Source organism: Aethalodelphis obliquidens, unplaced genomic scaffold (assembly GCF_003676395.1).
Source record: "Aethalodelphis obliquidens isolate GAN/ISIS:26980383/991018 unplaced genomic scaffold, ASM367639v1 scaffold13, whole genome shotgun sequence".
NCBI lineage: Eukaryota > Metazoa > Chordata > Mammalia > Artiodactyla > Delphinidae > Aethalodelphis > Aethalodelphis obliquidens.
In genome coordinates, this window is record NW_020837957.1 from 22,369,902 (window position 1) to 22,391,583 (window position 21,682).

The following is a 21,682-nucleotide window of genomic DNA, read 5'->3' on the forward strand; positions in this document are numbered from 1 at the left end:
TAGTTGTGGCACACGGGCTTAGTTGATCCGTGGCATGTGGAATCTTCCCGGACCAGGGCTCGAACCCGTGTCCCCTGCATTGGCAGGCGGGTTCTTAACCTCTGTGCCACCAGGGAAGCCCTAAATTGATTTTTAAAGAAAATTCTACCTCAGCCAATGGTCATGCCCTACTTTTAGATGAACAGAAATAGTTTAAAGATTCTATTTTCATTAGGCTCCTTACATGTCATAAAAGTATGTCAATCTTATCTTTAGCTAGCTCAATGTTAAAGCATATGGCTCTAAATTTATCTAAAATATCTGTAATTTACTTCCTGTCATGAACCAGAAGCTTGGATGAGAGAAATATATTTATGAAGATATATCAAAAGTAACAGTCTGGGGCTTCCCTGGTGGCGCAGTGGTTGAGAGTCCGCCTGCCGATGCAGGGGACACGGGTTCGTGCCCCGGTCCGGGAAGATCCCACATGTCGCGGAGCGGCTGCGCCCGTGAGCCATGGCCGCTGAGCCTGCACGTCCGGAGCCTGTGCTCCGCAACGGGAGAGGCCACAACAGTGAGAGGCCCGCGTACCACAAAAAAAAAAAAAAAAAAAAAAAAAAAAGTAACAGTCTGTTTACTTCAATGAATAATCAAAAATTTATCAGAGAGCTACATATCCGGACTACATTGTTTTGGCCTCCACAGAATTGCTTTTAAACTGTACTTTGCTGACATCAGAAACTTCAGTGAAACTCAAGAGTTGAATTCACTGTATAAAAACTGATTAAGTTAACAAATAATATAGTCACTTTTTTTAAGTACAATGAATAAGTTAGGTATTAGAATGTTTAATGGCACTGGTGAAGTCCAGCTCCTACCTTTTGTCCAGGATGGTTTTCCTAACCATTTATTCAATTTTATTTCATAAAGCCTACTGTTATCATGTGCTTTTGTTTAGACCTATCTGCCTCTCTAGACCAGATGGTATGAAAGACTGTCTCAAAGGAAAGAAGTGGCTATTCTATGTCTTACACTTCTGGAGAAACTGAGTCTTGATTAAGTATCCTTAAGATAAATACACATACACATCAACCTGTAGAAATTTGTTATTTCAGTGTATCCTAAAGTATAATTAATTTTTAAATTCATACTACTGGTCTAATTTGCATATCTGGTGGAGAAATACATGTGAGCAAGGTTGATATTCAACAATGACACTAAAACTGTTCATTTTTGTAAAGTTTTAAAAACACATCTAACAAATATAAATACACACAAAAATATTTGATAAGAAGGATGATATCTGATACTCACTCTAAGCCCAGGAAATCCCGGAGGACCAATGCTACCTACAAGTCCCTAAGTAAGAGAAATGTGCAAAATTGGTTAAATATGATTCCAAACTACTAAGGGTATTTTCTAAAGATGAAGACAAAAATTTCTAGGAAAACATATATCAAAATTTACCTTCTTTTAGCTAACTTTTGCAACTTCCCTACTCTTATGCATCCTCCTAAGAAGTGCAAACCTCTGGTGGCAGCTTACATTCTTTAAAAGTGGCCCTGGCTTCATGCTTTTAGATACTAGGACTACCACCTAGCCTAGGATATAGATTTCTCTGTGTCTCCTATGTATCTAATAAAGGACGTGAATCCCATTAATAATCAGCATTATAAACATAATTAGCCTATATGTAGTATGAAAAGACAAGTGGTCAGCATGTCAGGTGAGAAGAACATTTTCAGATGATTTAAAACACTATCAGCACTTTTGAAGTACATTACTTAAATTCTCTAAATTTCTCATTTATGAAACTGAAATAGTAATATTTGTTTTCATTTTGTAAAGAATTAAAACTGTAATATATATATTATTACAGTTAATAATAAAACTCTAATATATATATATATGAGCTTTTGAAAATTTTCTTAAAGTACTATACAAATGTAAGAAATTACCAACTTTGTTAAATTATTTGTATGAGATTTTAAATTATCTAAATTTTTCCAGTTGATTCATGATGGGTCTTTGTGACAGTCTTAGAATCATCATTACAGTCTTTGTGATAATTCCTAATCTACTCCATGTCAGAGTTACATCATTTACAGGGTACAAAGTGTAAGAATACACCCTCCCTTTATTTTTGCATTTCAAATTCTGTTTTGAAACAAAAGTACAGTATAAAATATAGAGAATAATAAACCAATAAACTGAAAATATCCAATTTATTCTTGCATTCTAAAGAAGACTCCAAATGCTCTTCCAGAAGTATTATATTTTAAATATAAGCAGCAGACTTCAAAGAGAAAATTTTTAAATATTGTTAGGAGTCCAACCCTAACAAACTTCATGTATATTTAACTGACAAAACATTAAATAAGATGGCTTCACACTAGGTATGCAAGGACATAGATGGTATTAAAGAAAAAATGTAAATAATGCTTTACTTTATTATGCCTGAAATGGGAAGCTCCCCAGAATGATGGGCAAGAATAAGATGGTAAACATTCTACTTAAGACATGATTCAACTTTTTAACAATTTGTTTGGAAATCAGTTCTACTCTTATTTTATTTTCCAAGCCTTATAACAAATAAAACTTTTGCTAAATTCACTGAATAAACTAATACAGTTATAATTTAGAAAAAAATAAAAAAAGAAACTATTTTCAAACACTTTATTTTAAGTATAAATGCTAATAATTTACATAGTCTAAATATAGGAACTATTCCTAATTTATGACCCAAGGATTTAGTAGTTGATTCTAATTCACCTTAAAAATCTTATGAAAAGAATGTGTACATGACATATATTGGGGGACAGCCATATTTTGAGGGTAAAAAGTAAAGACATTTCTGCCTAGTGTCAAAAAACAGCATTCCATCATCATCCTTTGATAATATAATTAAACTAACTTTAGAATTTTAACTCCCTAATCTGAACATAGATATCTAAACAATCCCCCCAAAAGACTTCTCTATAAAATACTGAAAAGTAAGGTAGATCAATGACAGGTTTGAGTCCAAAAGAGCAATCACCAAATGCACAATTTTTACATGAGGCTTGTTAGTACCCTGATGTACATGAAAGGCTTTTTTCCCCATGCCCCTCCCCACAAATATACAAGTCAGTATCGTGATTGCATACTTCTAATATTTTAAATAATCAGTCATGTTTAACCTGGTCAAAATAATTAATTTTAATGATTATCTCTCAAAACAGAATTTATAACACTTTTGCCTTATTCCCCATGCTGTAAAACCACAAAGTGGAATGTGCTCAGTGGTATCAAAACTCTCTGGCCAAGAGTGCTTGTCAGGAATGTGATAATGAGAATGGCAAGTACGGTTGCTATGAAGTCTTGAGTGATGTTAGACTGCAAGGGTGGACCATCACAATTTACTCACAGGACTGCCATCAGGACCTGCAGGGCCTCTGTCTCCAAAGTCACCTGGAAAACCCTGGCCCAAAGAAAAAAGAAAGAAATGCTATTAAAGCCAAAATAGGTAAAGAATTCATTTTTGCTGTGTTTTCTGATAAGGAACTTAGTAATAGGAAATATTTATTTCCTAACCTATGAATTATAGTGCAACAAAAATGTGTATTTGTTTTACATAACACTTAATTGATTTTAAGTACACTGTTTCTATAGTTTATAAAATTATTTTACATGCCACTCAATATATACAGAAAGTTAAGCTGGAGAAAATAGAAATTTGCTATCCATTATGTAAAGAACCACTGAATGAGAGGAAACAGAACCAAGATTTCCAGCGGACCAATCCATTAATTTTGTGCACTATTTCATGCTGTTCCTATACACACACCACAGAGAATGAAATGACTATTAATATTTAGCATATGCTTAGCACACTTACCTTGGCTAAAGGCTTTATACACATTATTATATATACACTACTTCATTTCATCTTCACAGTAGGTCAAATCAATGAGTACTAATATCCTCACTTCATAGTTGAAGAAGTTAAAGCACAGAGAGGTTAAGTCACTTGCACCCACTAATGTTGGGTGGGACTGAGCTTTGAATGCAGGCAGTCTGATTGCAGAGTCAGTGCTCGTTCTACCATGCTATATTAAATACTTTAACCCATCATTCCAAGATACAATACAACATGTAAAAACATCATTTAAGAAAAGGGAAAATGCACATAAATATTGTAAATACAAAATGCAGTGAGATTGAAATATAAGCTTCCCAAAGGTCTATTGAGAATTCTACAGTAAAACTGTGAAGGACAGTAAATTAACACACTTCCTCATTATAAATTCTATTGTAAAATAACTCAATTACTCAGTTACTCTTGCTTTATATACTCAAAGTTTTTCTCGAGAGATTTACCATTGAGTTTATCAACTTCAAAGCTCCCTTTTTAAAAGGCTACTTTACAAAATTCTTTATAATACTTATTATGAACACTTTGACAACACTCAGTTTTAAAAACTTTTAAGGCTAACAAAATAAAGTACATTATTAGATTTTTATAATCTTTTATTTAGGCAAGTCAGTATTAAATATTATGTGTTCAACAGACTGCCAATAATCACTCGTTCACTAGTACAAACACGAATGGGCTAAGTTGAAAAGATGGCTTAACAATGGAAAAAAAGATATGATGTTTTTAAGACATAGTTAACTCGTACTAGGAGTGGTTTTTCTTATTTTGTAATCAGAGGATAATGCAAAAACCATCTGTATAGTCAAACATATTGCAGCCATACCCCCTTCAAAGTCAGTTGAAATTCAGGCAGGCATTTTGCTCTCATTGTCCTTGGAAGTCAAATCCTGTTGACCATAAGCTCACAAATCTGCAATACATCATTCCATTCAGTATGAATTATTATGGGTATTTGAAAGTATCTGTGATACACACGTAATGGAAAAAGTAGAAGAAAAATACTGTAATAAATCTGAAACATGAGATGATTGATTTTTTAGATGGATCATAAGTAGATTTTCCAGAAACCCCAGTGAAATAATAGAGAATGGGGGACATACTACGTGATTCCATTAATGTGAAATGTTCAAAATAGGCAAATCTATGGAGATAGAAAGTAGATTAGTGGTTGTTGAGGCCTGGTGATGTGGTGAAGAATTGGAGAGTGACTGCTTACAATATTGGGTTTCTTTCTGAGGTGATGAAAATGTTCTAAAATTAGTGCAATGGCTGTACAAGTCTATGAATATACTAACAACCACTGACTTGTACACTTTAAAGGGGTGAATTTTATGGTATGTACATTACATCTTAATAAAGTTTTTCTCAAAAAAACAAGGAAACAATTGGTCTGAACAAGGAGTGGGAGTGCTGAAAACATCTTTGGGGACTCACTCAGGATTGCCTAGAGAATGTGCTCTTTGGGACCGACTGGCCCCCCACCCTCATCCAGTGGGAGGAGCTGCTCTCCAGTTCAGCATCCCACCCAACTAGTGATTTCTCCCTGCTAGGAGAAGGGAGAGAACTGTGATTAGTTCTCCACTTATCACAAAGCCTGTATTTTCTACAGCCAGCATAAAAACAACGAAATAAGTACTTATTGATTTCAACTTCCTATTCTTTTGGTAGTTCAATAATACATATAATAAATATTAGCTGTTCAACTTCACTTTGCCCCCGAAACAATTTAGTTGAACTGAGAATACACCTACTTTAACATTTTTTATGTATTATTTCTCCTCTCACTTTACTATGCATTAAGCAGTTCATTTTTAACTCTCTATTCTAGATAAAGATATCTTTGTTTTAACCCATCTTACATGTTGACCATCGTGTCATCAATATTTGAAATAATTCCTACATTTTCTTGTTTCATGAAATATAGTACAGTTAATTCCATAAAAAGCATCATTATATTTGGCTACATATTGGACATATATTTTCTTTTGAAGAAAATCATGCCAATGTTTTATATTGTTAAATATGTCACTGCTTGTACAATGTTATTCAGTTGTTATTTCAATTTTGGCAACTATATGCATTTTTTTTTACTGCAGGTAAAGCTCTGAATTCCTTTAATAAAATAAACCTAAGTATTTGCAAACATATATCTTCATTGTAAAAAAAAATGATCTTAAATGTTGGTTGTGAAATATGGAAGAGTAGTGACAAAACACTCTGCCTTCGAACTTGGAATACAAATGACACAGTTTCTACAATTTGTTTCTCCACTTGAAAGAATTTGTTGCAAAATGAAATACTAAATTTTCTCTCATATTTACTTAGTGGAAAATTATAACCCCTAATTTAATCAAACTGTGTTCTCTTAGAAATATCCTCCTACTACCAAAGGATATAATGGCCATTTTCCAGGATAATCATCCATAGGAAAGCTTGAGTTTTTGCCCTTTTTGCCCAACTTGCCAATTTTATGAATGTAATAATCATCTCCTCTGTCATACTGAGTGAAGTAAGTCAGACAGAGAAAGACAAATATCATATGATATCACTTATATGTGAAATCTAAGAAAATGGTACAAATGAACTTATTTACAAAACAGAAATCAAGTTACAGATATAGAAAACAAACTTATGGTTACCAGTGGAAAGAGGGGAGGGATAAACTGGGAGACTGGGACTGACATATACACACTACTATATATAAAATAGATCATTAATAAAGACCTACTGTATAGCACAGGGAACTCTACTCAATACTATGTAATGGCCTATATGGGCCATTACATCTAAAAAGGAGTGGATATATGTGTACGTATAACTGATTCACTTTGCTATACCTGAAACTAACACAACACTGTATGTTGTGTCAACTATACTTCAGTAACAAACAAATAAACAAGTAAATAAATGGCATGCCAGAGTTGCATTGTTACTTCTGTGAACATAATTCTCTTTTTTACATTTTCACTGTTTTGATCAGTTGTAAAATTTTATTTTGTAAAGAATATGACATTTCGGGGATTTCACTTGATCTCTTCAAGTTATGAATAATTTTCTTGCTCATTTCCACTGTTTGATCAATGTAGTGGGCAGATTTTGAGGTGACTCCTAATGATTCCTGTTGCCCACATCTTTGTATGATACCCTCCCTTTGTGTGTGGTGGGACTATGACTTGCTTCTTCTAACAAATAGAATAGAGCAAAGGTAATGGGATGCCAATGATGTGATTATGTTATACTATATAAGAGTCCATCTTAGCAGCCTGGAGCTAGAGTCTTCCTGAGTTTGATGAAATAAGCAGCTGTGTTGGAGAGGCCACACAGCAGGGAACTGTGAGTGACCTCTAGAACTGTGGACAGTCCATAGGACCTGAAGTTGGGCTATAGCCAAAAGCCAGCAAAGAGCCAGCGCCTCTTAGTTCTACAACCTCAAGGAAATGAATTCTTCTCACAACCTGAATGAGCTTGGAAGTGAACTCTTCCCCAGTCAAGCGTCCAGATGATAATGCAGCAGCTGACACTTTGACTGCAGAAGACCTAGTTAAGTACTATCTGGACTGCTGACTGATGAAAACTATGAGATTTATTAATGGGTGTATTTTAAGCTTCTAAGTTTGTGGTATTTGTTATGTAGCAACAGATAGAAAACTAATATAACTGGTAATTAAATCTCCTTTAAATAAAGTCCTATTTGCAGAATTTACTATGTGGTAATACTCAATGTAAGAGTACTCACACTGTTTCTAGATTTTAAGAATTTAAGGAAATAATCTTTTTGAAGATTTTCTACTGCTTTTAATTCTCTATTGAAAATTATAATCAATGAATAATCAATATTAGTTAATAAATTTAAAATTTTATATTTACTTTAACATTTTTACTGTAATGTAATTAAATATCTTTTTAAAACTGCATAATTCTACAATTTCCTATCCATCTAGCTGCCTACATAAACAATTTTTATCATGCTTCATGAATTTTGTTTCTATACCTATGATATACAAAATTTAAGAGTAATATGAATTGTTTAATAATACAAAATGTTTCTCAGTCTCTGGGAATTTCTCAGTCTCAGCTATTGCAAATATTGCACTAGTTCTACTACCTCTGAAGCCAAACACAAAGAACACAAAGAGAAGCAAGAAAATAGAAAGTTTGCATTACTTGAAGCAGTACTTCATTACACAAGAGCCTATTGCATTCATACTAAAAGGAGAATTAGATAAGTAAATTCATCTTTCCTCAACGGAAGTGCTTCTACTGCCTGCTCAGTCCTCATCACAATCTCAAGCAGTTTCCATCTCTAATGTTGGCAGTGGTACCAGCCTCAAAACTTCATGGTATTCAGATATGAGGTTATAAGAAAGAGATGTGGAGAAGAATTTCTCTGAGCCTTGAACATTATTAAAATACTTTCGTAGCCAGCCTCAAAGATAGACCCTCATGATTCTCACTACCTGGTATTAATGCCCTTGTGTAATGACCCCCCATTTTGACTCCTGGCTGGCCTATGTGACTAACAGAATATAGAAGTAACAGAATGTGACTTCTTAGGCTAGGTCATAAAAGGCACTATACCTTTCACTTTGCTCCCATGGACCACTTGCTCTGGTGGAAGTCAACAGCCATGCTGTGAAGACACTCAAGTTGCAATGTGGAGAGTTCCCCATGGGGAGGAAATGAGACTTCCCACCAGCCAGTAAGTGAGCCACCTTAATAGCAGATCAGTCCCAGTCAAGCCTTCAGATGACTGCAGTTCTGCCCAAAATCTTGACTGTAACCTCATATGAAACCCTAAGCTAGACCCACCCAAATAAGCCACTCCCAAATTCCTGACCCACAGAAACTATAAGAAATAATATATATTTATTATTATTGTTTTAAACTGCTAACATGGAGCAATCTGTTACATAGCAATGGTAACTAATACGTAATAACAAGAATGGATGTCTAGGATTACAGGGCATACAATGCCAATGCTAAGTGCTAAATCCTGAGTGATGGGAAAATCAAGAGTTTTTAAAATACATTTTATTTTATTTGTTTGTGATGTACAGGGTCCTCTAAAGTGCACAGCCCAGATCAAGTTTCTCTCTTGCCTGGGTCTTATTGTACTGTTATCAAACACTAAGAACAAAACAAGTATTCTAGACTTGGTATGCCTGAATATATATGTGGTGTTAATATTGTAGACCACACACAGATACTATACTTGGTGGTACAGCTAAATATCAGGAAACAGTGGAAAACTTATTGCTTAGGGAGTCTAGTAAAATAATTATTTTCCTAGTTCTACAAAGACAGTAGATAAACACTGAATATAAAATAACTAGAGAAACACGAGGACTAAAATAACCATAAAATACTGGTGACTATATTTATGGAATTAAAGAATAAAAGCATTGCAAAATTTTTCAGTTAAAGACTACAATTAACTATGAACACATTTTGCTCTTTCTAAAGAACAAATGTTTAGAAATAATATATTCAATCTAAAGTAGAGATAAATTATCATAAAAGACATATATACTAAACAAGCATTAGTGATAAAGTAAACAGGCATTACCAATAAAAACAGAAATTCAACTTTTTCCAAGACGAAGCAATGAAAACAGAAGACTGCACTAAATTGTCTAGGACTAGACACACTAACATAAAACCCAGAGGTTAATTTTACACATTCTACACATGAATACATACTACTAGAAAATCCTGATATTTTAAAATCCTTCAAAGGGAAACACAATTATTGTAGGTAAAGGCTGGAGTGTAAAGTGCTCTGTGATAATCCAGTCTCTGACTCTTTCTTTTCCTTATAGGTAAGACAATTTGATCCACATTGCAAGGTCAACCATGTCCTAACAGTTGAGACTAATTTTAAACTTAGGTAGGAATTTAATGGGTTTTAGACAAATTCTTGGAGATTTGGCATCAAGTCAGGCTTGCTGTTAACCTAGCTATGATCTGGGCCTCAGTTCTCAGGCTCAAGTTCCTGCCTTGCTCTTAAGTACTGGTTACCAGCTTGTACTCTAGTTCTGGGAATTGGACTCTTCCTTTTTCTCGTGTTCAAGAACCAGTTTTGCCACACATTATCCCTCAATCATAAGGGTCACGCCTCATTCTTGCCATTTTCCCACACTGAGAATACAAGCCAAGCCAAACCTCACTTCCATATTTGCACTCACATTTCCACACTCCTGATTTTGATAACCTACAAGACTCTCTTGAGTTTTCCCTTACATTATCCACCCTGAAAATAAATGCCTGCCTGAATTCCCATTTGTTGGTGTCATACCTCTATGAAATCATGCTCTTCCTGGACTTCCCCAAAGTTACCAACTACAGTTCATTGGGCATCCCTCTTCTCAGTAACTGACCCGACCTTGAAGCTGGGTTTAATTCAAAGTCCTGGTCTCTTCATACATCTTGTCAAGCTATAGTTAGCCAAACATAGTTACTACAGATCATCCCAGTAAAGTAGAATCCAGAAAATACATTTTTCCTGAAAGAGGCAGAATCACTGAAAAATTAATGACAATATTTTGTAATGCTCTAGCAACAGTAGTTCTTTCTTCATGAATCAACTTCAAACTTTTCCTGGGACAAAGAAAACACTGTCTCCAAATTCTCCATAAAATGTATGTATTTGAAACACAGCTGTGCAATACGTATTTAAGATTGTTTGGGGCTAAAGATAGAACTAATAACAGATGTCTAACAGAAGGATTTTATATTCTGAAATTCTAACACTGAAGTTAGAAGCCAAAATACAGTTTACTTTAAATAGACTCTTCTAACAGAAAGGTGTAAGAGAAAAGGAGACACTCCTTTCTATAGTTGGAAAAGTAAACACCTCTGAAGTCCCGGTGCCTTAAGCGCGTTATTTTGTCCACTATTCTAAGGCTGCGATACTTTGATATTCATAGGAAGAAAACTGAGTACTCTTTTGCTCTTTGTCAAACTTCAAATATAATATGATTTGATTATTTATAATCTATTATTATCAGATCTGAAAAAGTCCTTAGAAAACCTGTGTATTCTGACAACAGTTTCCTAGGTACTGTTGAGAGTCAATCCAAATCTCCAATATCATGTTACCTTCAATCCTGGAAAAATCAATTCTAGCAGAGATATTTTAGGTCGCGGAGCTACATAAATTTGCTTCAACTTACTACAAGAGACTATTGATTAAATCAATCTGGGAGCCCTGTAAAATGCTTTTTTAATAGCAGCTATAGAATTTCATGACTGCACACTACAGAAGGAAGTTTGGAAACTTTGCATTAAAAAGAGAGCTACTTGGAATTAGTAACATATATAAAATATGAAGTTAACAAATACATATATATCCTCTTTCCCTGTGTCTCCTCTTTTTTTAAACAGCATTCTTCTTTTCCATTATAAATCAGCGGATGGTTTTATGCTTTTAAATAATTTGGTTCATATCATATGCTCCAAGAAGCTTCTCAAAGACAGTAAAACATGTAAAATAGAACAGGAGTTCTTTGGTATTTTAAAAACAGTCCTGACCAATAAAGATGGTCTACTACCTTGTTTTTAAGATCTCTAATATTAACTGACAACAAGGATTTTGATCCAATTGTGACATTATAGGGAGAGTAGGAGGGAAGAAAAGGAAGAGGTAAGAATTATAGTATCTCAATATCAAAAGGCATGAGTACACAAACACTGACTAATATGTAACTGATTACATAAGGCATTTTAAAATAATTGTGATTAGTGAGTACCTAATACTAAGATTCTAAAATCAAAAATAGTTTACAATACAAGGAAGAAAACCACTTCTCAAATGTCAACAACCCAAGACTAAGGAACAAATGAATTTGTTAATAAAACTACTTTTACATAGTCTGATCCTAAAATATACCAAATTCCTAACAAAACCAGTTTTTTACTTTTCCTGGTTGAAAAAGCAAAAACACATTATGTGACAAATATTAACTCTTATCTGCAAACTCTGAATAAATATAGTATTTTATTTTGGGGAAGAAAGAGTTTTCTGGGAAGATTTAAAATGAAATAACTTAACACAAACATTAATGTAAAAAATACCAGTACAAGGCTAAATAATAAATAACTCAAACAACCAAAATAATATGTTATTTTAAAATGTATCCATTTTCAATAGCATTCACATAATATTTATACTGTCTAGGAGAGGATATCTCTTACCTGTAAGTCTATAATTTCATTAAAACAATATAGACATCACTAAGGAAGCTGGCTCACAACAACTTAATTCCATGCTTAGTGTTTACTCAGGGAAATAAGTGATTCTTTGGCAACCAGTATGAGCATATGATTTATAGCAACATCTTCCCAAACTTAAGCTTAGCAATATTACTAACAATTTTGGACAGGACTTTGACTACTCCCCTATATATTTCTATGCTGCACAGGTATATGATGTCATGTCAATACATATACACTTGCATATTTTTGTAAACTATTCACACCAAACATAGAGCTTTAGTACTCAGGTTAGAAACCAATACAGTAATCCAAAAAAGCTTATATTTATAGTGACCTAAACTTGGATTTTAAAGTTTTCTATGCCTACTACCTTCACTATTTTGACTATCAGAGTGTTTCATATTTTATAATACAGAAAGTGAAGTAATTTATTTTACCAGTTTCTGGCTTTAATTTCAGAGACTCTAAAAATATAAGTGTAATATGTTACATAAAATTTAAGGAGTTATCTAAAAGGAGTTACTATTATTCTACAAATTACATGTTACAATAATTATTTAAAACGGAATCATGTCCAACATGCACATGAAAAGATGCTCAATATGGCTAATTATTAGAGAAATGCAAATCAAAACTACAATGAGGTATCACCTCACACCAGTCCGAATGGCCATCATCAAAAAGTCTACAAACAATAAACACTGGAGAGGGTATGGAGAAAAGGGAACCTTCCTACACTATTGATGGGAGTGTAAATTGATGCAGCCACTATGGATAACAGTACGAAGGTTCCTTAAAGAGTAAAAATAAAGTTATCATATGATCCAGCAATCCCACTCCTGGGCATGTATCCAGAAAAGATTAAAACTGTAGTTCGAAAAGGTACATGTACCCCAATGCTCATAGCAGCACTATTTACAATAGCCAAAATATGGAAGTAACCTAAGTGTCCACTGACAGAGGAATGGATAAAGAAGATGTGGTGTGTGTATATATATATACACACACATATGTATATGTGTGTGTATATATATATACACACATATATTCCATTTTATATGGAATATATATATTAATATACATATTAATTATATATAATGGAATATTACTTAGCCATAAAAATGAATGAAATAATGTCATTTGCAGCAATATGGATGGATACAGAGATTATCATATGAAGTGAAGTAATCAAAGACAAATATACGATATCACTTACATGTGGAATCTAAAAAAGTGATACAAATGAACTTATTTACAAAACAGAAACAGACTCACAGACATAGAAAACAAACTATGGTTACCAAAGGGGAAAGGGGGAGAAGGGAGGGATAAATTAGGAGTTTGGGATTAACAGATACACATTACTATATATAAAATAGGTAAACAACAAGGACTTATTGTACAGGATAGGGAACTATTACTGTATAGGATAGGGAACTACAGTGAATATCTTATAATAACCTATAATGGAAAAGAATCTGAAAAAGAATACATACATGTATAACTGAATCACTTTGCTGTACACCTGAAACTAACACAACATTGTAAATCAACTATACTTCAATTTTTAAAAAACTGAATCATATGCTATGCTCAAAGGCTGAGTAATTGTATCTACCTAAAATTTGAGGAAACAAGCTCATTTACAATGTAAGACTAATCAAATTAATTAAAGGGGAGTGGTGATTATAATAAAGTACATCTTAGAAATTCTAAGGACAGTAAGTGAAATAACATGGATAGGATCCACATAGCTGTACCTTAATGAAGCACCAACCTACACTTCTAAATAGCTATGAAACCAGCAGAAGATTGGACCTAATAGTCTTTGACATATGCATAGCCAAAAACTTCTTAAATGGGTCCTTTTTAGATTTCAGCATTTCCAGGTTTCTGTATTTTCTTTCACATGTATGGCTTCTGTCAGCTCTTTATGTTGGCCTGGATCCTTTAATTCTGCTTCCATATTTGAATATCTACTTCATATATAACAACAAATAGTATACATAATTTAATAAATGATCAAGAGAAAATGGCCATATTTGTATTCACACACCTAATATCTTTCCATGTCAAAGAGAGTGGAAATGTTATCAAAAGATATTTTCCTTTTACTATTATTAAAACAGTAATAAGTAACCATTCTTCTCATGGAATTTGAATCATCTAAATTGAAATATGTGTCTCATGCCACATAATATCCCATAATAATATGTTTGCCCTTACTTAATGTCAAAGATATCTGAAGATGATTTTACTTATAATAAACATAACATGGTGGAGCATTTATGCATAGGATAATATTCTGGAACAGTCTCTGAGGCCAACCTTGGCATAATTTGACTTGTGGTTGTAACTGTATCTTAGTCTAAGTACAGTGATTTCCTCATAAACATGGTCAAATCATTTTGTGGTAAAAACTAGAAAGTACATATAGTATACATGACACAGTACAGCACTAGACAGATTTTTTTATAACACTATTTAGGAAAAATGGAATGCATGTGTTTTTCAAATATAATTTTTCTAAGATCTAAATCTATTACAAAGGCATATATCTTTAAAGAAATAAAACTTTACAAATTTTTTAATATAAAGAACAGTACACTCAAAAAAAAAGAACCCAGTGATCATTCCATTCACTATCTTTCCACAGTTTTCTTGAACTCCTCTTTTGAACTCAATAGCATCTGTTGGATAATATTATAATTCCCTATGGAGTAAGAAACCAGAAGTTATCTATAAATTTCCATGGACGATTTTACAGTTCATTACAGAGTAGGGAAGTAGATAATACCTATACATTGTCAAGATAAAGTTAAGGGACTTCTGTGGTGGCACAGTGGTCAAGAGTCCACCTGCCAATGCAGGGGACATGAGTTCGAGCCCTGCTCCAGGAAGATCCCACATGCCGCAGAGCAACTAAGCTCATGTGCCACAACTACTGAGCCTGCGCTCTAGAGCCCACAAGCCACAACTATTGAGCCTGTGTCCCAAAACTACTGAAGCCCTTGTGCTCTAGGTCCTGTGTGCTGCAACTACTGAGCCCACATGCTGCAACTACTGAAGTCCACAAACCTAGAGCCCGTGCTCTGCAACAAGAGAGAAGCCACCACAATGAGAGAGCATGCGCACTGCAACCAAGAGTAGCCCCCGCTCGATGCAACTAGAGAAAGCCCATATGCAGCAATGAAGACCCAATGCAGCCCCGCCCAAGGAAAGATAAAGTTAATATCTATATAAGACCAGCTATATTAATAAAGATGGTAGCTACTTAAGTGATATATCACAGAGACTCTGTGAAAATGTTTCCTCAGCAACGCCTAAAATTCCACCATTAAAGATTACTTATTCCGTCTTAAACTATACTTAAAATATAATTACTAATGGGTAAGGTAACACTTTAAGCACTGGAAATAATATAATAGCATAAATAAATTAATTAGTTCTTTTACTGACAGCATACTTTGGTAGGAGATGGATGAAAAAAAATCAAGACATAGAATGGAGAACAAGAATAAAAAAGATGAACTTCACCTACTATCAATTTTGAGACAGCCCAATCTGCATATTTAGATTAGATATTTGACACATAGAGAGGTACTTCTATTGGGATATGTGTAAGAGAGATAAAATGTAAAGAATATACTAACATTCAGAAGTATAATAGAGTGTAATCAAATGAGATGGCATACAAAATATTTAACAAAGTGCTTGAGACTAAAAATTGGTGATGATGGTAATGATGATGGTACAGTTTCTGCTGTTATAATTATTACAAGATTAACTTGAATGTTGAATGTAATTGCAAGAAAACAAAATGTTTGGCTTACTTTTCATTTCTTGACAGTTTTATAAGTTTATCTTAATACATTAAAACCTTTAAAGTGAAACCACTCCTATTCAACACAGTTTTGGAAGTCTTAGCCATGGCAATCAGAGAAGAAAAAGAAATAAAAGAAATACAGATTGGAAAAGAAGAAGTAAAACTGTCACTGTTTGCAGATGACATGATACTATACCTAGAAAATCCTAAAGATGCCACCAGAAAATTACTAGAACTAATCAATGAATTTGGTAAGGTTGCAGGATACAAAATTAAAGCACAGAAATCTCTTGCATTCCTATACACACTAACAATGAAAGATCAGAAAGAGAAATTAAGGAAACAATCCCATTTACCATCACAACAAAAAGATTAAAATACCTCAGAATAAACCTACCTAAGGAGGCGAAAGACCTGTACTCAGAAAATTACACAACAATGATGAAAGAAATCAAAGATAACATAAACAGATGAAAAAATATACCATGTTCTTGGATTGGAAGAATCAATATTGTGAAAATGATTGTACTACCCAAAGCAATCTACAGATTCAATGTAATCCTTATCAAATTACCAACAGCATTCCTCACAGAATTAGAACAAAAAATTTTACAATTTGTACAGAAACACCAAAGACCCTGATAGCCAAAGCAATCTTGAGAAAGAAAAATGGAGCCAGAGGAATCAGGCTCCCAGACTTCAGACTATACTACAAAGCTACAGTAATCAAGACAGTATGGTACTGGCACAAAAACAGAAATATAGATCAATGGAACAGGATAGAAAGCCCAGAGATAAACCCATGCACATATGGTCACCTAATTTATGACAAAGGAGGTAAGAACATACAATTGACAAAAGACAGCCTCTTCTATAAGTTGTGCTGAGAAAACTGGGCAGCTACATGTAAAAGAATGAAATTAGAACACTACTTAAGACCATACACAAAAACAAACTCCAAATGGATTAAAGAACTAAATGTAAGACCGGACACTATAAAACTCTTAGAGGAAAATGTAGGAAAAACACACTTTGACATGAACCACAGCAAGATCTTTTTTGACCCACCTCCTACGGTAATGAAAATAAAAACAAAAATAAACAAATGACCTAATGAAACTTAAAAGCTTTTGCACAGCAAAGGAAACCATAAACAAGATGAAAAGACAACCCTCAGAATGGGAGAAAATATTTGCAACCAAAGCAACAGACAAGGATTAATCTCCAAAATATACAAACAGCTCATGGAGGTCAATATCAAAAAAAACAAACAACTCAATCAAAAAATGGGCAGAAAACCTAAATAGGTATTTCACCAAAGAAGACATACAGATGGCCAAGAGGCACATGAAAAGATGCTCAACATCACTCATTATTAGAGAAATGCAAATCAAAACTACAATGAGGGGGCTTCCCTGGTGGCGCAGTGGTTGAGAGTCCACCTGCCGGTGCAGGGGATATGGGTGCGTGCCCCAGTCTGGGAGGATCCCACATGCCGTGGAGCGGCTGGGCCCGTGGGCCGTGACCGCTGGGCCTGCGCGTCTGGAGCCTGTGCTCCACAACGGGAGAGGCCACGGCAGTGCGAGGCCCGCGTACCATTAAAAAAAAAAAAAAAAAACTACAATGAGGTATCACCTCACACCAGTCAGAATGGCCATCATCAAAAACTCTACAAACAATAAATGCTGGAGAGGGTGTGGAGAAAAGGGAACCCTCTTGCACTGTTGGTGGGAATGTAAATTGATACAGCCTCTATGAAGAACAGTATAGAGATTCCTTAAAAAACTAAAACTAGAACTACCATATGACCCAGTATTCCCATTACTGGGCCTATACCCTAAAAAAACCATAATTCAAAAGGACACATGCACCCCGATGTTCGTTGCAGCACTATTTACAATAGCCAGGACATGGAAACAACCTAAATGTCCAACGACAGATGAATGGATAAAGAAGATGTGGTATGTGCATACAATGGAATATTACTCAGCCATAAAAAGGAACAAAATTAGGTCATCTGTAGAGATGTGGATGGACCTAGAATCTGTCAGAGTGAAGCAAGCCAGAAAGAGAAAAACAAATATAGTATATTAACACATATATGTGGAATCTAGAAAAATGGTACAGATGAACCTATTTGCAGGGCAGTAATAGAGATATAGACATAGAGAATGAACATGTGGACACAGGGGTGGAATGGAGAGGGTGGGACAAATTAGGAAATTAGGATTGACATATATACACTACCATGGGTCAAACAGCTAGTGGGAACATGCTATAAAGCACAAGAAGCTCTGCTCAGTGCTCTGTGATGACCTGGATGGGTGGGATTGGGGGTGGGGGGTGGGAGGGAGGTCCAAGAGGGAGAGGATACAGGTATACATATAGCTGATTCACTTCTTGTAAGGCAGAAACTAACACAACATTGTAAAGCAATTATACTCCAATAAAAAATAAAATAAGTTTATCACATTTTGGCCATATGTCATGAAAACATAAATCATGTTCTTCTAAGTAGTGTGAGGTAGAAGACAGACATCAGAAATATCTACGTAGTAAGGAAAAGGATCTTGGATTTACATTCAAAGGAGCTGGGCTCAATTCTTTATCACTTTTAACTATGGGATTCTGAGCAAGTATTTTTATGTCACTGAGCCTCGTTCTCCTCACCCATATAATAGTGCCATTGTCCTATTCTATCTTCAAGAAATATTGCAAAGCTCAAAGAATAAAATGCTTTAAAAGGATATGAATATTCTGGTGAGATTTGTAATCCTTTAGTATTATAATCAGGATTTTAATTATACATACCAAAGTTTTAGAAAAGCTGCTATTAAAGACAATTTTCTTCCTCACAGAGTAGAGAGCAGAGTATAGCACAGAATGTCTTACCCTAATAAATATCTTTGAATTGTAATAAAAAACAGCACAAGTGAAAAGCAGGTGGCTAATTAGCTATACTAACACAGCCAGGATAACCCGAGGATGCTTTTTCTGAACTACAGTTTTCTCATTTGTTAAATAATGGGGTCTTAGATAATGTCAAAATTTCCTCCCATCTCTGAAATTATTATATTATCTGGAAGAATTCACTTTACTTGATTTTTTTTTTAACATGAAAATATAAGAAACTAGTTTCTGAGCTAACATCTGAAGCAGGCATTTTAAAAACCTCTAAAACATGAGGGTGAATAGTGCTATCATTAGTGTTTTAAATTGTTCATGTATTTCCTGTGACATTTTAATTTTAGCACCTTGTCATGGGGATAAAGGTCTCTCCCACTGGTATATTAAGTGGTTTAGAAGTGTTACATTTCGAGTTATTTTTTAATCTAAATACTCCTTCACATTCTCAGGTATTACTGGATAGGCTGTTAAAGTGGCAAATTTTAAACTCTGTTGAATGAGATGGATTGTGGATAACAAGAACAACAACTACATTTGTAGTCTAACAGGTGAGAAATATGCATATAATTAGATTATACTCCTCTAAACCGTACCTCATAAAACAAGAATCAAATTACCTGTCTTCCCTTAAGACCCCTCTTTCCACGGATCCCAGGAGCACCCTAGAATGTGAAAAAGTCAAAAGTAAATATTTGTTCCCTTCTTCGATTGGGTTGTTTGGTTTTTTGATATTGAGTTGTATAAGCTATTTATATATTTTGGATATTAACTCCCTGTCAGTCATATTATTTGCAAATATTTTCTCCCATTCAGTAGGTTGTTTTTTTGTTTTGTTGATGGTTTCCTTTGCTGTGCAAAATTTTTTAAGTTTAATTAGGTCCCATTCATTTATTTTGGCTTTTATTTCTTTTGCCTTAGGAGACAGATCTAAAAAAACATTTTATTTTTGGATCTGTGATTTATGGCAAAGAGTGTTCTGCTTATGTTCTCTTCTAAGAGTTTTATAGTTTCAGATCTTACTTTTAGGTCTTTAATCCATTTTGAGTTTATTTTTGTATATGGTGTGAGGAAATGTTCTAATGTTCTTTCACATGTAGCTGTCCAGTTTTCCCAGCATCCAAAGAAGACATACAGTGGGCTACCAGGCACATGAAAAGACGCTTTACACTGCTAATTATTAGAGAAATGCAAGTCAAAACCACATGAGATATCACCTCACACCTGTCAGAATGGCTGTCATCAAAAAGAACACAAATAACAAATGTTGGCGAGGATGTGGAGAAAATGGAACCCTCCTACACTGTTGGTGGGAATGTAAATTGGTGCAGCCACTATGGAAAACAGTATTGGTGTTCCTCAAAAAACTCAAAATAGAACTACCATATGATTCAGCAACTTCACACCTGGGTAAATATCTGGGAAAAATGAAAACACTAATTTGAAAAGACTCAGGCACCCTGATGTTCATAGCAGCACTATTTACAATAGCCAAGATATGGAAAGCAACCCTAGGGTCCATCAACAGATGAATGGATAAATATATCCATACATGTGTATATATATATACACACACACATGGATATATGTGCTTGTGTATACACACACACACACATATACACATACACACAATGGAGTATTACATGCCCATAAAAAATGAAATTCTGACATTTGCAGCAATGTGGATGGATCTAGAGAATATTATGCTTAGTGAAGTAAGTCAGAGAAAGACAAATACTGTGTGATAATTCCACTTATATGTGGAATCTAAAAAATGAAACACACAAATATATATGGCAAAACAGAAACAGACTCACAGATACAGAAAACAAACTAGTGGTTATCAGTGGGGAGAGGGAAGGATTGAGGGGCAAGATAGGGGTATGGGATTAAGAGATACAATTTACTATGTTTAAAATAGATAAGCAACAGGGATATATATTCAACAGCACAGGGAATTATAGCCATTATCTTTTAATAACCTTTAATGGAGTATAATCTATTAAAATACTGAATCAAGATGCTGTGTACCTAAAATTAATATAATATTGTAAATCAACTATACTTCAAAAAAGTAAATATTTGTTGAATCAATTAATGAGTTATTTTTTCTCAACCATCAATTTATGAAGTATGCCAAAGGGAAAAATAAGTTATCCTTTAAACTGGTGTGATATTCAGAAAAGCTTCAATGTATTATTTTAACTCAAGTGGCCCCTTTCCTTCTTCATAACAAAAATTCTCATTTTATTCAGAAATCCATCCCATCTGTATTTCCAGATGGGATCCTGCCATTCCTCTGGTGATAGTTATTTGTCCAGAGGTGGCATGCAACCAAAGTTGGTACAACCAGACAAACAGGAAGTCTTATTTTCTGTACCGAACAGACAATTACCTCCTCTCTGTCTCCCTGTCTCTGGCTGGACATAAACAAAGGTATATTTAGCCCTTGCACTGGGAATCTTGCAATCATATGAGAAACCAGCCTTAGGATAAAGCCAGCATTAGTCAAGGCAAAGCAGAGAGAAGGATAATGATATCACTGTGCTCAGGACCATATTGTGCCTAGATCCCACCTAACCTATGGGTTTCTGGTCATAAGAAGCAGCTGTAGGGCATAGTACTTAAGTACTCAGTCTTTGGAGCCAGAATATCTATGTTCAAATCCTGGCTGTGCTCTTATTACCTATATACAGTCTTAGGCAAGTGTGTCTCTCTGTATGCCTCATTTTCTTCATCTATAGTGAGAAAAATAATACTACCTATCTCACTGGGTGTTGTGAGATTAAAGGAGCTAATTCGTATGTAGTATTTGCATAGAGCCTTGCATATAGATGTAACCA

General features: G+C 34.4%; 1 protein-coding gene across 1 annotated transcript in view; it reads right to left on the bottom strand.

The window, feature by feature from the left end:
* The window catches only part of COL24A1 (collagen type XXIV alpha 1 chain), a 396,587-nt gene that overhangs the window by 285,311 nt on the left and 89,594 nt on the right, over window positions 1-21,682 (bottom strand). The window contains exons 12-14 of the mRNA XM_027114231.1: window positions 19,460-19,504; window positions 3,386-3,439; window positions 1,294-1,338 (exon numbers count right to left, since the gene is read on the bottom strand). Of these exons, the coding sequence (XP_026970032.1) occupies window positions 1,294-1,338; window positions 3,386-3,439; window positions 19,460-19,504 (144 nt within the window). The remainder of the gene's footprint in view (window positions 1-1,293; window positions 1,339-3,385; window positions 3,440-19,459; window positions 19,505-21,682) is intronic.